The 16,510-nt window shown below is 32.2% G+C and overlaps 2 protein-coding genes across 2 annotated transcripts; both read right to left on the bottom strand.

The window, feature by feature from the left end:
- Positions 1-10: 10 nt before the first annotated feature.
- On the bottom strand, positions 11-7,392 carry LOC139772607 (beta-galactosidase-like). Its single transcript, XM_071706423.1, has 11 exons — positions 7,324-7,392; positions 6,421-6,609; positions 4,593-4,765; positions 3,339-3,489; positions 3,083-3,146; positions 2,338-2,432; positions 1,735-1,965; positions 1,480-1,651; positions 1,227-1,348; positions 676-1,077; positions 11-497 (listed from the first exon to the last, which is right to left on the bottom strand). The coding sequence occupies exons 2-11, from the start codon at positions 6,499-6,501 to the stop codon at positions 105-107; spliced, it is 1,884 nt and encodes a 627-aa protein (XP_071562524.1). The 5' UTR covers positions 6,502-6,609; positions 7,324-7,392; the 3' UTR covers positions 11-104.
- Positions 7,393-8,403: 1,011 nt separating this feature from the next.
- On the bottom strand, positions 8,404-14,341 carry LOC139772718 (beta-galactosidase-like). The gene is made up of 10 exons (XM_071706604.1): positions 14,175-14,341; positions 12,437-12,603; positions 12,073-12,223; positions 11,823-11,886; positions 11,085-11,179; positions 10,359-10,592; positions 9,883-10,054; positions 9,630-9,751; positions 9,080-9,481; positions 8,404-8,910 (listed from the first exon to the last, which is right to left on the bottom strand). The coding sequence occupies exons 1-10, from the start codon at positions 14,253-14,255 to the stop codon at positions 8,518-8,520; spliced, it is 1,881 nt and encodes a 626-aa protein (XP_071562705.1). The 5' UTR covers positions 14,256-14,341; the 3' UTR covers positions 8,404-8,517.
- Positions 14,342-16,510: the final 2,169 nt, after the last annotated feature.

The following is a 16,510-nucleotide window of genomic DNA, read 5'->3' as shown; positions in this document are numbered from 1 at the left end:
GAATGTGATATTTCAAGATATTCTATTATTTTGTATTAAAAGCGTATACGTGATCCAATAATACTCCTACAGTCACACTTAATTAAATAAATCCTGAATTAGATTCATCCCAGATTCGGTACAGATTGGAACTTCATCTTTCTCGTTTGCGACACATATTCCAATTCCAATATGATCAACTCGTTCTCGCCTGTGCGAAGATACGGAGCTGGAACATACAGGGTTATTTGCGGGCCTATCAATGGCCAGTACCTCCCGAGATTGTGACCGTTCACGAAGGCTACTCCTTTTCCCCAGCCGCTGGTATCCAGAAACGTGTCTAACGGTTGCTCGGAGATCGTGAATCGTCCACGCAGAAATACCGGACCGTTGTACAGAGTGCCACTCTCAATGTGTATAGTTGCCATGTTCCGGAGAGAGGAAACGTCGGAAAACGTGTACCCCGTCATATTCCAGGTGATCAACTTAGTGCCGCTGAGAGTCACGTTCGATATCCCCTGAGATGCGAGAAAGCAAATAATCGCGGAATGTTTAACGCTAAAACGTCCACGCGTTTGTCCACGTTCGTTGAATTAGCGCAAATTGTTATATTTTTCACAAGTAATAAATAATTAATAAAAATTGTTACTAATAATAATACAATAATTGTTACACTTTCCAAAACTTGTCCGATACCTTGAAGTCGTGAATGTCATTGCCGAAATTCAAGCGACCTTGATTCTCCACCAGTAGACCCAAGTGGCGACCATAAGGGTTCTCCAGTGGTAGAGCAAATATTTTATCCATGCGACTCAGAGTGCCGCACAGTCGATCATCCACGTAAACCAGCGCCCTGTCCTTCGTCGTTGCTCGCAGGATGGCCGGGTCTGAGAAGGGAGACGGTAATTCCGTCTCGTAAAGGACAAATCCTTGATTCACCGAGAGAGCCTCGAAGGTTTTAGGCTGGTGTCCAGTCGTCCGGATCACCGCGAATGGAGACTGACTTTCGAGCAACTTCTGTACCGGTTCCAATAACACTGGACCATAATTACCTTTCGGAGATGCAGTTGGGAGAGACATATTTGGCAACGGCAGATACTGTAATTTCAAAGAGCACGTGAATCGACTTATAAAATAAATATTTGTTATGGGTTTTTCGGTAACCAATAAGAAGTAATCTTTTTATAAAATTTGTAATGACAAACAAAAAAATGTGGTAGTCCATTATCACAAAGAAAATCACGTACACGACCGACAACGTCCCTTATAGCAAAGTATTTATCTGTCGGATCTCCGGCTTCGGTCAAAGGAGCATCGTAATCGTACGAAGTCAATTGTGGATTGTACACGTTTGCCCCACCATTAGCTCCTGTGGTGGAATAATAATCGTTGAGTAAAGTACATTTGCTGATATAATTTCATTAACTGCACCGATAAAATGTTATTTTTATCAGAATTTTATTTGCTGCAATTCATGAAATTAATAAAAAGTTTACTAACCAGAAGTGAAACCGAAGTTTGTACCTCCATAAAACATGTAAAAGTTAACGGAAGCACCTACAGCAAGCATTTCTCTCAACGTTTTTGTAACAGCTTTTGTTTTTACTCTCTGGAAGATATCTCCCCAATGCGTTAACCAACCTGGATAGAATTCAGAATTCACCAACGGGCCCTACGCATCAATTTTCAAATTTGATCAAACATTTTAATTTTATTTAATTAATTAGTGATTTCTTAAACAGTAATATCACTTACTCTTGGCTGATAAAGGCGCATAATTTGAAAACTATTAGTCACATTGCTGGCCGTTCCAAAATCGACGGTGGCATATGCACCAGGTACGAATCCACATCGAAGTAAAGACGCGGAGTCACCGTCGGTTGTATACAGAAGAGCCTTATTGCTGATTTTTCTGATGAAAACTTCTTTTAACATGTCCGTGTACTCCGTGTCGCAAGCATTGTAACTTCCGTATTCGTTTTCTATCTATTATTGTGATTAAAATTAGGGCAACAGTATTAAAATAATAGTAATAAAGTTGGTAATTGACACGTAAAGATGAAAATATTAAAAAGCATATCTTTGATAATTTTTTTCAACTTCTTCAAATCTGCTTTAATAATTGTCAATTGTATTGTTGTTTATCGATTGTTATTGACTTGTTATTGACTTGTCATTGATGTTATCAGCACAGAGTGATATAACATCAATGACAAGGTAACATCATAAAGCGATAATGTCTGGACCGATATTAATTATTACTTATCTCGAAAACGCAATAAATATTTTAAGAGATAAACATAATGTTACATAAGTTACATAATCATAACATTTCTTAATCTCATAAATAGGTGTTACCTGAACCATAATTACTGGTCCCCCATTACCCCTTAAAAGTGGTTCTACTTTATCCAGCACTTGATTTAGATACAATGTAGCATATCTTACGAAATCTGTAGAAACAGATAAAATTTTAAATAATAAAATTAGATTCTACAATTGGCTGTAGTAATATCATTTTATCAATATATTTTAATATATTTTGCATCATTAATATATCAATTTGAAATATGAAAAATGGTAAAAGAGGAAGAATTAATTATTATGGAAAATAAAAAGATTCTTACAGAATAAATCACTTTTACTTCGCCAGTCAAATAATAAACAACAATGGAAATATTAATCGACTCTACTGGCAATTATAATCGCCAAGACGATACGACCACGATTTGGTTCGATTATCGTCAAGACGCTCTTTTAAACAATATAAATTGATGTAATCTTTGATACTTGTATATATAAGCATCTCATTTAAATAATTAAAAAAAAGATTCTTATCTCTTATCATAAAAGTAGCGGATTGTTATCAGTTGACATCTCAATTTTATATCGAGCGATTTGTGCGGAAATAAAATACATTTAATTTAACAAATATCATATGTTATAAAACGGCATATATTATACCCGAAATCATAATAAGAGCAATAATATATAAATTTTCTATTTCTTCACAAATTTATTGCCACATATAAAATCGCAAACGTTTTTCAAAGCCCGAAGCATGTTTTTATATAATAATCCAGTGAAACGAATTATAGCTTACCTGCATCTTTTGTGCGTAACTTTATATTCGGTACTTCACGAAGCAACCAATACGGTAAACCACCCTAAAGGTATGTCAGGATTATTAAGATAGTAAAATAATATTTTTTGAATTTTACTGTATATAATTAGAAAAAAAGTAAAGAGACGAATTTTTAAGTTTTGCCTCAGATATGAAAGAACAGATTGCAAAAGACAACTAGTTATGCCAGCAATTTTGTACTAACAATAAGTAATTAAAGTATATATTTATTTACCAAGTCTCTTTCCGCGCAAATATAAGGACCCGGTCGCAATAACACGAACAAGTCTTCCTCTTGTGCAATATTTAAGAAATTTACTAGATCTGCGTCGCCAGCCCAATTAAACTGACCTGGTTCTGGTTCGTGAAGACTCCATTCAACATAACTGTATATCGCGAGGGAAAAGAGACAAATTTAATTATTCGTTGATTATTTCGCGACATTATTTTAAACTTTATAAACCGTTAAAAGATTTATTACGTATTAATATCGATGTACTTAACCCAGGTAACACATACACGTTTCAGAAATGTTTTATAAGCGTTTTTTTGAAACGTTTTATAACCGATTTCTAGAAACGTTTCTCATGAGTAAAAATGTCCATTCGAAAAACGTTCGACGGAACATTTCTTTTCCAATAAAATAACGTTTAAAAAACTATTATAGAAACGTTTTGTTTTAATGATAAAGACATTTTAGCTAAAGACATTTAAAATTCCTACTTTTCACGTCTTTTGAACGTGTTTATGACGTCTTTGAGACATGCGTGAGAAGGTTCTAGAAACTTTATGCATATACCATCTATGCATAAAGTCTATTCTTTTTTGAAGAAATTCCTGAACTGGTGCACATTCGTGCAATAAGTTAAAGTGAAACAAAATATATTTGTCTCACTCTAACTTAATTGCATTACTGATGTGCACCAGTTCAGGAAGTTCTTCAAAACGGAACACACGTATAATTAAATGTTTTTTCAATGACCACGTTCGGTAGTACGTTTATTTTTCAACTGTTGGAAGTTTTCTAAGCTCAGATTTGTTCGATGACAAATAGATTAAGACCGGTAGGACCAAATTAATTTAAGTAAATAAGTGGATATATGTGCATAGATAAAATGATTTATTTTGTGCAATAATTAGTGCAATATAAATTTAAATGTTTCAAAAAAGGCTATTAAAGCTATTATATATATTATATATAGATAAAGCAAATTATAATTTTGAAAGGAAAAATTTAACAAATAGGTATTTTTGTTAACTGTAGAAACGTAAAAAATACGTTTCTTAAATCATGGTTTCATAAACATTTTTGTTCAAACGTTTCTTAATGGTTCTTTACGGTTATGAAACTATGTATACGTTCAAAAAACGTATATGAAACTAATATGTGCTACCTGGGAACTTCCTGATACAACAATGTAAATACGGTCTTGTATTATCATATAAATTACAAAACGTGTAAATTACAAAATTACGAGATTTAACTTACGTGGAGACAGCGTTAAGTCCCGCGGCTCGCATTTTCCTTAAACGATCCCTCCAGTATTGTCTAGGCGCTCGAAAATAATGAAAACTACCGGAAACATATCGGAAAGGTTTTCCATCCAATAAAAACTGATTGTTCTCGTAATCGACGTCGAAACCGTATCGCCATTCCGTATCCTGCAATTATTTGTTCTAAACTATTACTAACAATAAGTAAAACAATTTTATAAAAAGCGATGCATTAATAATAGTTAAATTTCTAGAATATCGTTTAGTCCGACCATTTTTACACAATATTTTACTATATTTGTATTATATACCTACTTAAGAGACATTTTGGGCTTATTTTTATACATTTTTTATTTCACGATTCAATTAATGTCATGCATTTTTATAATTTATGTAGAATATCATGTGGCATTCAAGTTATTGATGCAGTCTTTTGTGTCATAAATGTATATAATTTTCGTTATGTTTTTTCGAGCCGGCTTTAGCGGAATTGTAATTGGAAGGTCATCATCTGAGGTCGGTTATTGTACGGCCAGTTGATTGTCAGTCTCTTTCTTCATCTTTTAACTTTGACCAGCCGGTATCATTATCCCGACTCCGATAGGTTAATCGTAGAGATAAAGACGTTCTCACATGTAAGTAACGCAACAGACATTCTGTAATATCTTTCTATCGCTTCTCGCAATGAGAATGAATAAATACATGTATGTACGTAATTTCATATGTAAATCTTCTTTTGTTTATCGAAACATACCATTTTGCGTATAATTTAAATACATGTTTAAACCTCATTAAAAAATTTAATCAAACAATCCTTTTAGTTAAAAAGGTCATGAAAAGATCATAAAGGTTCAGTACGCTTTAAATACAAATACACGTTCATTTATATGTCTATGTAAAAAATGAATTGAAATTCAAGTAACATTTCAGTTACATTCAATCAGCGATGACTATATCTGGGATATGAGGTCGAGGACAATTGTCAATCGGTCAGAAACAATCTTTATGACTTGCATTCAAATGTTATGATTTATACGCGAACGTACTTCATATAGGAACTGTGCATGAACCAATGTTGTATTTTATTTTATTAAATCAAATGTGGTATCCTATTCAATACATTATTTTTACTTTCTAAACGGTATCGACAATTTTAAGAATTCCGATTGACATTTTGTTCTTAATTCAAAAAAGTAACCTGGGATAAAAAGCAACCTGCCAAATCCTATTTATCTTTTTAAAAGTTAGAGAATTTCTCTATTTCAAAATTCTTTCTCTTTTTCTAAAACTGTTGCCATCGTTGTTTCCGGTTAAGCAATCAGTATCAACTGACAAGACTATATTTATCTGCTTTCCTCCTACAGTTTTATATGCTTTCGGCACATCTGTACAGCACATTTATTTGCCGTATTTTTATATACAAACAAATTTAGATGAAATTATTTTAATTAGTCAATATCGTTGTTCCAATGTTTGTAATTTCGGGAAATTAAAATGTAAATGCAAAATAGTTTATTAAATACTGATGTAACGAATAAAATACAACATCGACAAATATAAACATCTGTTTATATTTGTTGATAAGACAATATGTGGAAACCTTCAATATATATAAAAATTCTTTCAAACATTAATCTATAGGTTAATTAAAAATTCTAATTGAATAAAAATTGAAGGAAAGTCTATTATATATTTCAGAGGAAATGTATAGTAGCGTACCGCAAAATTGTAGATTTGTATATATATATATTGAACATATTATAAATATATATGATAAAATATAAAAAAGTTATATAATATATAATATATAGCATTCAACATACGTTACTCGGTAAGTTAACTGTCTTCGATATAGCGCTACCGAATGCCAAAGTTGTCACGAGCAGAGTTGTCAGTGACCACATTTTCGAATAAATCTTGTCGTCGTACTTCAGTTGCACTCTTCTATGCGCCTGTTAATTCACTATCCACGCTCGCGCGTCACTGATGATTTGACGGATTTGACGGCGTGCCTAAGATACGTCAGATAATTGACGTTTAAAGTTTATCATCGGGAAGATACGATGTTCTATGGTCACACTATTACTCAAGTATCGGTTCGATATCGTGCAAGTACGCATTCGTATACTTTCGAATTCGAAAAACGTCACCAAAACATTGTACTGAATTTTTAAGCAACGCACTTATTTCACACACAAATTTCAACTGAAAGTTTCTTGTACGGTTATATCCTTAAGATATATACTTGGCGATTATTTAGCAATAAAGTGGAAACTTCCTGAGCAGCACAAATAAGTAGTTGGCCGACGGTTGGCCGCTGTAGAATCTATAGTGGCCAACCTAACCGTTGGCCAACTTGTTTGTGCTACTCGGGTTCTTTCGTATATCTCGACATATTTAAATTTATCGTGTACAATTTACATGTATGACTTACATGTATGATTCTATTAAAAACAATCTAGATGATCGTTTAAAATATCTGTCACACTTTTATTTACAAAAAATCAGTGCTTCAAGAGATGTTACCTTTTAAGTTCTTGGGCCAAATTTCACCAACGTCGGTTTCGGTTAACTGTAACCAGTGTAACCTTCGGTTAAACTCACTCCTTGTCTCTTTCTAAAGGGGCAGTTAGAAAGAGATGAAGAGTGACTTTAACCGAAGGTTACAGTTAATCGACGTTGGTAAAATATCTTACTTACAATAACGAGTGACACAGATTACATACCAAAACTGAAAAACACGAGTGTGACTCGTAACGTAGGTTACGGGAGTGTGAAGTGTGACTCGCGGTTGCTATGAGACTATGAGCGCTACATTTAACTGTCGCGCATTTATATGTTATAATAAACGGTTATATGTTAAAATATACTATAATAACTTTTTAAATTCAAAATTTGTGCTAAAAAATATTTTAATTTATTTTTTTCAAGTTTCTATATGACACTACTATTTAATTCTTCTTTTTTTAAACTATATTTATATTGAAAATTCTATCAAATGACATAGACAGAACGGAAGACGCTTATCTAGCGAGTGTTAACGTGCATTATCCCAACATAGAAATAAAAAATTAAATAGTCAACTCTGGCGAGCGCAGTGATGTGAAAAATCGTTTAAAAAGGCAAGAGGTTAAATTTTCATCTCTAATATCTTTTTCAATTACTAACATTTTGAAAGATATATCCACATTTATAGATTAAATCCTATACACATACATTTTACTTATACAAATATAATCAAAGTTTAATATATGTGATTGATATAGAAATATAAGATTTGAAAAAGAACACGTATAAAATAATTGAAACAGTTTTCTTGACATTTTTAGCGATTTGTATTTTATATATTAATTAACTTGCAAGAAATCACGCGCGTTTTATAGAACTTAATTATCTCTTAAAACATTTACCTACAAATGTTTCAAGAAAGAATAAAATTTTTTAAAACTTTCTAGACTTCAGCTTAAAAAAATTAAACATATTGAATGTATAATACTATATTAGACACGGTCGTGTTTATCGTTTAAAGATAAACTGCGCAGAATGAAGCGTTGAGATACATTCTTGCGCCGCTATACGTCGCACATGTTGAGTCGGAGATTTAACTCTAACTCAAATTTGTTATCATGTGCGATAACAAATTATTATCTGTTTTTACTTCAGTTAATGCAAAAACTTTAATATAAATTTTATATTTAAAATTTTAGTGAAAATGATTTATTATATCCCAAATATAATTATTCATGCATATATTAAATTTATATATTATAATATATATTGGATTTATAAATAGATAAATGATACAATTTTATGATATAGTTTTATTAATTTATTAATACAAATTTATTTTGTATAAAAAGCGTACGTGATCCAATAATACTCCTACAGTCCCACTTAATTAAATAAGTCCTGAATTAGATTCATCCCAGATTCGGTACGGCTTGGAACTTCATCTTTCTCGTTTGCGATACATATTCCAATTCCAATATGATTAACTCGTTCTCGCCTGTGCGAAGATACGGAGCTGGAACATACAGGGTTATTTGCGGGCCTGCCAATGGCCAGTACCTTCCGAGATTGTGACCATTCACGAAGGCTACTCCTTTTCCCCAGCCATTGGTATCCAGAAACGTGTCTAACGGTTGCTCGGAGATCGTGAAACGTCCACGCAGAAATACCGGACCGTTGTACAGAATGCCACTCTCAATGTGTATAGTTGTCATGTTCCGGAGAGAGGATACGTCGGAAAACGTGTACCCCGTCATATTCCAGGTGGTCAACTTAGTGCCGCTGAGAGTCACGTTCGATATCCCCTGAGATGCGAGAAAGCAAATAATCGCGGAATGTTTAACGTCCACGCGTTTGTCCACGTTCGTTGAATTAGCCCAAATTGTTATATTTTGCACAAGTAATAAATAATTAATCAAAATTGTTACTACGGTTTTGTTCGCGTATTATTCTATTTTAACACTTTTCCGATACCTTGAAGTCGTGAATGTCATTGCCGAAATTCAAGCGACCTTGATTCTCCACCAGTAGACCCAAGTGGCGACCATAAGGGTTCTCCAGTGGTAGATCAAATATTTTATCCATGCGACTCAGAGTGCCGCACAGTCGATCATCCACGTAAACCAGCGCCCTGTCCTTCGTCGTTGCTCGCAGGATGGCCGGGTCTGAGAAGGGAGACGGTAATTCCGTCTCGTAAAGGACAAATCCTTGATTCACCGAGAGAGCCTCGAAGGTTTTAGGCTGGTGTCCAGTCGTCCGGATCACCGCGAATGGAGACTGACTGTCGAGCAACTTCTGTACCGGTTCCAATAACACTGGACCATAATTACCTTTCGGAGATGCAGTTGGGAGAGACATATTTGGCAACGGCAGATACTGTAATTTCAAAGAGCACGTGAATCGACTTATAAAATAAATATTTGTTATGGGTTTGTCGATAACCAATAAGAAGTAATCTTTTTATAAAATTTGTAATGACAAACAAAAAATGTGATAGTGTATTATCACAAAAAAAATCACGTACGAGACCGACAACGTCCCTTATAGCAAAGTATTTATCTGTCGGATCTCCGGCTTCGGTCAAAGGAGCATCGTAATCGTACGAAGTCAATTGTGGATTGTACACGTTTCCCCCACCATTAGCTCCTGTGGTGGAATAATAATCGTTGAGTAAAGTACATTTGCTGATATAATTTCATTAACCGCACCGATAAAATGTTATTTTTATCAGAATTTGATTTGCTGCAATTCATGAAGTTAATAAAAAGTTTACTAACCAGAAGTGAAACCGAAGTTTGTACCTCCATAAAACATGTAAAAGTCAACGGAAGCACCTACAGCAAGTATTTCTCTCAACGTTTTTGTAACAGCTTTTGTTTTTACTCTCTTGAAGGTGTCTCCCCAATGCGTAAACCAACCTGGATAGAATTCAGAATTCACCAATGGGCCCTACGCATCAATTTTCAAATTTGATCAAACATCTTAATTTTAATTAACTAGACATCCACAGACGCGCGCTACGCGCGCGCTATTTATCTTTAATATTTAACTGTTACTATTACACTATTAACCGTGCTGTTAATCACACAACTGTCAAAATATGCCATGACAGCCACTCATAAAGTAAGCAGAGAGAGAACCAATCGGCATCGCGGAAAAACGACAACAATACTTCGATAGATTCGAGTAACAATGACATGCCCTTTCTAGAAGAGGATTAATTAATTATTTCTTAAACAGTAATATCACTTACTCTTGGCTGATAAAGGCGCATAATCTGAAAGGTATTAGTCACATTGCTGATGCCCGATCCAAAATTGATGGTAGCATATGCACCAGGTATGAATCCGCATCGAAGTAAAGACGCGGATGCACCGTCGGCTGTATACAGAAGAGCCTTATTGCCGACTTTTCTGACGAAAACTTCTTTTAATATGTCCGTGTACTCTGTGTCGCAAGCATTGTAACTTCCGTATTCGTTTTCTACCTATTAATGTGATTAAAATTAGGGCAACAATATTAAAATAATAGTAATAAAGTTGGTAATTGACACGTGAAGATAAAAATATTAAAAAGCATATCTTTGATAATTTTTTTCAACTTCTTCAAATCTGCTTTAATAATTGTCAACTGTATTGTTGTTTATCGATTGTTATTGACTTGTTATTGGCTGCGTTCAGCGTTTATTTTGCAACTGTTGGAAGTTTTTTGAGCTCAGATTGGATTATTCCTCTAGATCTAAAAGAATAATCCAATCTGAGCTCAGAAAACTTCCAACAGTTGCAAAATAAACATTCTGCTGAACGTGGCCATTGACTTGTTATCAGCACAGAGTGATAAGATCATAAAGCGATAATGTCTGGAGCAATATTAATTATTACTTATCTCGAAAACGTAATAAATATTTTAAGAGATAAACATAATGTTACACATAAGTTACATAATCATAATATTTCTTAATCTCGTAAATAGGTGTTACCTGAACCATAATTACTGGTCCCCCATTACCCCTTAAAAGTGGCTCTACTTTATCCAGTACTTGATTTAGATACGATGTAGCATATCTCACGAAATCTGTAGAAACAGATAAAATTTTAAATAATAAAATTAGATTCTACAATTGGCTGTAGTAATATCATTTTATCAATATATTTTAATATATTTTGCATCATTAATATATCAATTTAAAATATGAAAAATGGTAAAAGAGGAAGAATTAATTATTATGGAAAATAAAAAGATTCTTACAAAATAAATCACTTTTACTTCGCCAGTCAAATAATAAACAACAATGGAAATATTAATCGATTCTACTAGCCATTATAATGGCCAAGACAATACGACCACGATTTGGTTCGATTATCGTCAAGACGCTCTTTTAAACAATATAAATTGATGTAATCTTTGATATATATATATATATATATAAGCATCTCATTTAAATAATTAAAAAAAAGATTCTTATCTCTTATCATGAAAGTAGCGGATTGTTATCAGTTGATATCTCAATTTTATATCGAGCGATTTGTGCGGAAATAAAATACATTTGATTTAACAAATATCATATATTATACCCGAAATCATATATAATAAGAGCAATAATATATAAATTTTCTATTTCTTCACAAATTTATTGCCACATAAAAAATGGCAAATATTTTTCAAAGCCCGAAACATGTTTTTATATACTAATCCCATGAAACAGATTATAGCTTACCTGCATCTTTTGTGCGGAACTTTATATTCGGTACTTCACGAAGCAACCAATACGGTAAACCACCCTGAAGATATGTCAGGATTATGTATTAAGATAGTAGAATAATATTTTCTGAACTTTACTATTTAGAGAAAAAAAGTAAAGAGGCGAATTTTCAAGTTTTACCTTAGATATGAAAGAACAGATTGCAAAAGACAACTAGTTATGCCAGTAATTTTGTACTAAGCAATTAATGTATATATTTATTTACCAAGTCTCTTTCCGCGCAAATATAAGGACCCGGTCGTAATAACACGAGCAAATCTTCTTCTTGTGCAATATTTAAGAAATTTACTAGATCTGCGTCGCCGGCCCAATTAAATTGACCTGGTTCTGGTTCGTGAAAGCTCCACTCAACATAACTGTATATCGCGAGGGAAAAGAGACAAATTTAATTATTCGTCGATTATTTCGCCACATTATTTTAAACTTCATAAACAGTTAAAAGATCTACGTATCTTAAAAGATCTATTATGTCGATGTACTTAACTCCCTGACAACAATGTAAATACTATCTTGTATTATCATATAAATTACAAAACGTGTAAATTACAAAATTACGAGATTTAACTTACGTGGAGACAGCGTTAAGTCCCGCGGCTCGCATTTTCCTTAAACGATCCCTCCAGTATTGTCTAGGCGCTCGAAAATAATGAAAACTACCGGAAACATATCGGAAGGGTTTTCCATCCAATAAAAACTGATTGTTCTCGTAATCGACTTCGAAACCGTATCGCCATTCCTGCAATTATTTATTCTAAACTCTTGCTAACAATAAGTAAAATAATTTTATAAAAAGCGATGCAATTAATAGTTAAATTTCTAGAATATCGCTAGTCCAACCATTTTTACACAATATTTTATTATATTTGTATTATATACCTACTTAAGAGACATTTTGGGCTTATTTTTATACATTTTTTATTTCGCGATTCAATTAATGTCATGCATTTTTATAATTTATGTAGAATATCATGTGGCATTCAAGTTATTGATGCAGTCTTTTGTGTCATAAATGTATATAATTTTTGTTATGTTTTTTCGAGCCGGCTTTAGCGGAATTGTAATTGGAAGCTAGGTCATCATCTGAGGTCGGTTATTGTACGGCCAGTTGATTGTCAGTCTCTCTCTTCATCTTCTAACTTTGACCGGTATCATTATCCCGACTCCGATAGGTTAATCATAGAGATAAATACGTTCTCACAGAAACATGTAAGTAACGCAACAGACATTTTGTAATATCTTTATATCGCTTCTCGCAATGAGAACACGAATAAATACATACGTGTATGTATTACGTAATTTCATATGTAAATCTTCTTTTGTTTATCGAAACATACCATTTTGCATATAATATAAATACATGTTTGAACCTCATTAAAAAATTTAATCAAACAATCTTTTTAGTTAAAAAGGTCATGAAAAGATCATAAAGGTTTAGTACGCTTTAAATACAAATACACGTTTATTTATATGTCTATGTAAAAAATGAATTTAAATTCAAGTAAGGGCCAGCGCCCTTACGAACATTGCCGTAGATTGGCTTGCGTCTCGTGTAACGCAAAATTCTCACGTAAGGCGTAAGACGCTACGGCAATGTTCGTGCGCTGGCCCTAACATATCAGTTCCATTCAATCAGCGATGACTATATCTGGAATACGAGGTCGAGGACAATTGTTAATCGGTCAGAATCAATCTTTATAACTTGCATTCAAATTTTATGATTTATATGCGAACGTACTTCATGTGTACGAACTGTGCATGAACCAATGTTGTATTTTATTATATTAAATCAAATGTGATATCCTATTCAATACACATTATTTTTACTTTCTAAACAGTATCGACAATTTTAAGAATTCCGATTGACATTTTGTTCTTAATTTAAAAAAGTCTGGGATAAAAAGTAACCTGCCAAATCCTATTTATCTTTCAAAAAGTTAGAAAATTTCTCTATTTCAAAATTCTTTCTCTTTTTCTAAAACTGTTGCCACCGTTATTTCCGGTTAAGCAATCAGTATCAACTGACAGACTATATTTATCTGCTTTCCTCTTACAGTTTTATCCGCTTTCGGCACATCTGTACATTTATGTGCCGCATTTTTATATACAAACAAATTTAGATAAAATTATTTTAATTAAAAATTTTATAATTAAATAGAAAATGAAGGAAAGTCTATTATATATTTCAGAGGAAACGAATAGTAGCGTACCGCAAAATTGTAGATTTGTATATATATATATATATATTGAACATATAAATTTATATAATAAAATATAAAAAAATTATATAATAGATAGCATTCAACATACGTTACTCGGTAAGTTAACTGTCTTCGATATAGCGCTACCGAATGCCAAAGTTGTCACGAGCAGAGTTGTCAGTGACCACATTTTCGAATAAATCTTTTCGTCGTACTTCAGTTGCACTCTTCTATGCGCCTGTTAATTCACTATCCATGTTCGCGCGTCACTGACGATTTGACGAATTTGACGGTGTGCCTATATAATAAGCCGGTATCAGACTACGCATTGGAGATTAAGATTAAAGATTGAAAATTAAAGATTGTTTAATTACACTAGCAACGCATTGAAGATTGAGATTAAAGATTGAAGATTAAAGATTGTTCAGAGCATTCTGAGCTATCAGCCTACGCATTGGAGATTAAGATTACGAATTAAAGATTAAATTTTGACCAATCAGAATGAAGTAGCCCAAGAGTGAAATTAGGGATTGAATTTTAGAGTTTAATCTATTTTTTAATTGTTTAATAGCAATCTCAGCCAATAGCCGTCTGACTTTTAGTCACGTGATAGTTGCGCGGTGTTTCGCGATGTTTTCGTTCTCTAGACTACTTGGTGAGTTACCTTAGATCTTTTAACAATATCTATAGTAACAATGAAATTATTTTTACAGGTATGGATCTTTTAGTCTAAGTATGTTTTCAATTTCGTTTCTGAAATCTCCAATCATGAGACTCACCACGGTGGAACGGAAAACTTTTTAATTTTTTAATATTACACCGCTGAAGATGGCTCAAACTTGAACCGAAACGTACGGATTGATTGATGTAAAACATAAGTAATAAATCGGTGATTCTGATATTACGAACAAAGAACCGCGTCTGACTATCACAGCCTTTTCCAATTTTATTATTAAATTTGTATTTTATATATTAATTAACTTGCAAGAAATCGCGCGCGTTTTATAGAACTTAATTATCTCTTAAAACATTTACCTACAAATGTTTCAAGAAAGAATAAAATTTTTTAAAACTTTATAGGCTTCAGCTTAAAAAAAATTAAACGTATTGAATGTATAATACTATATTAGACACAGTCGTGTTTATCGTTTAAAGATAAACTGTGCGGAATGAAGCGTTGAAATACATTCTTGCGCCGCTATACGTCGCAAATGTTGAGTTGCCGGAGATTTAACTCTAACTCAAATTTGTTATCAATTGCGATAACAAATTATTATCTGTTTTTACTTCAGTTGATGCAAAAACTTTAATATAAATTTTATATTTAAAATTTTAGTAAAAATGATTTATTATATCCCAAATATAATTATTCATACATATATTAAATTAATATTATAATATATATTGGATTTATAAGTAGAGAAATGATACAATTTTATGATATAGTTTTATTAATTTATTAATATAAATTGCAAAACCAACGCTAAAGATTCTCTTTTTCTGTCGATTTTTTCTCTACTTCAAAGTCTTATCATTTTCAATAGAGTTTGGTTAATGCTTTCTTTTCATTCCATTTCATTAATTAATTATTTTATTAACTCTGCTTTATTTTTTCGTTTAGATTTTTATCATTGTTGATTTCCTTTTTATTTTATGCTAAAGCGACATCACAATTTTTACACGTAGCGCGTGTTGAAAAACATCGCAAAGACATACTTTTTAAGACATTTTTAAGTCTTTACCAAAATACGTCTAAAAATTTTCTGAAAATTATAACGAATAATCTTTTTGGAGCACATACAGCTATTTACATTATCGACTGTAACATTTATTGATTGAAATATATAGCGTGTCCAATCTGGATGTAACGTAGCTCATAAAACTATTATTACTTGTTATTAGTTAAAATTTTTGACATTTTTTTATTATTTAATGTCACAACGGTACAATTAAAGCGACAGGAAATGCGTTAACAAGAAGAACATAAAACAGGAGATGAAATTATTTGATAAATTAATATGTCAATGATTTTATATTTACATGATTTTGTTAATAACAAAAATTGATCTCAATCTATTTTAATATCTTATAATCTGGTGTCATAATATTTTATTCATAGTCCTGTCCATAATGTGAATAAAAGGAAGAGATAATAATTTCTTTATGAAATTAAAATACTTAAAATGATATAGTTTATTTTACTTTATTCCTAATTACATCCTATATTATTTCGTCAATTTTCAAAAATTTTCATTTTTGCTGTTCAAAGTCCCTAAACTATCTCAAAATCGTTATACAAATGTTTTTCTGATAGTTTTATAAAAACAGCCTCGAAATTTTAGAATATATTTCTTAGATAACTTAACTCTCAAAACATCGTAATGTTTTCTGGATTAATGTTGTAAAATATTTATTACGATTGTACTAAAAAGATTTGCCAAAACA

The sequence above is a fragment of the Temnothorax nylanderi genome, unplaced genomic scaffold (genome assembly GCF_030848795.1).
Source record: "Temnothorax nylanderi isolate EJ_2023f unplaced genomic scaffold, tnyl_v1.0 TNYL_tig0052_pilon, whole genome shotgun sequence".
NCBI lineage: Eukaryota > Metazoa > Arthropoda > Insecta > Hymenoptera > Formicidae > Temnothorax > Temnothorax nylanderi.
Note: the sequence above shows the minus strand (reverse complement) of the source record. Positions and strands in the feature narration are given on the sequence as shown.

Bases quoted from the DNA above. Each gene is read 5' to 3' on its own strand.
- LOC139772718 (XM_071706604.1), bottom strand. From the start codon at position 14,255: ATGTGGTCACTGACAACTCTGCTCGTGACAACTTTGGCATTCGGTAGC. The intron at 11,180-11,822 runs GTAAGCTATAAT...CTGTTTCTACAG, and splicing joins GTTCCGCACAAAAGATGCAG to ATTTCGTGAGATATGCTACA. The intron at 8,911-9,079 runs GTATCGGAAAAG...CTCGCATCTCAG, and splicing joins ATGACATTCACGACTTCAAG to GGGATATCGAACGTGACTCT.
- LOC139772607 (XM_071706423.1), bottom strand. From the start codon at position 6,501: ATGTGGTCACTGACAACTCTGCTCGTGACAACTTTGGCATTCGGTAGC. The intron at 4,766-6,420 runs GTATGTTGAATG...AAATAATTGCAG, and splicing joins CAGTTAACTTACCGAGTAAC to GATACGGAATGGCGATACGG. The intron at 3,490-4,592 runs GTAAGTTAAATC...CGCGATATACAG, and splicing joins GGACTTAACGCTGTCTCCAC to TTATGTTGAATGGAGTCTTC.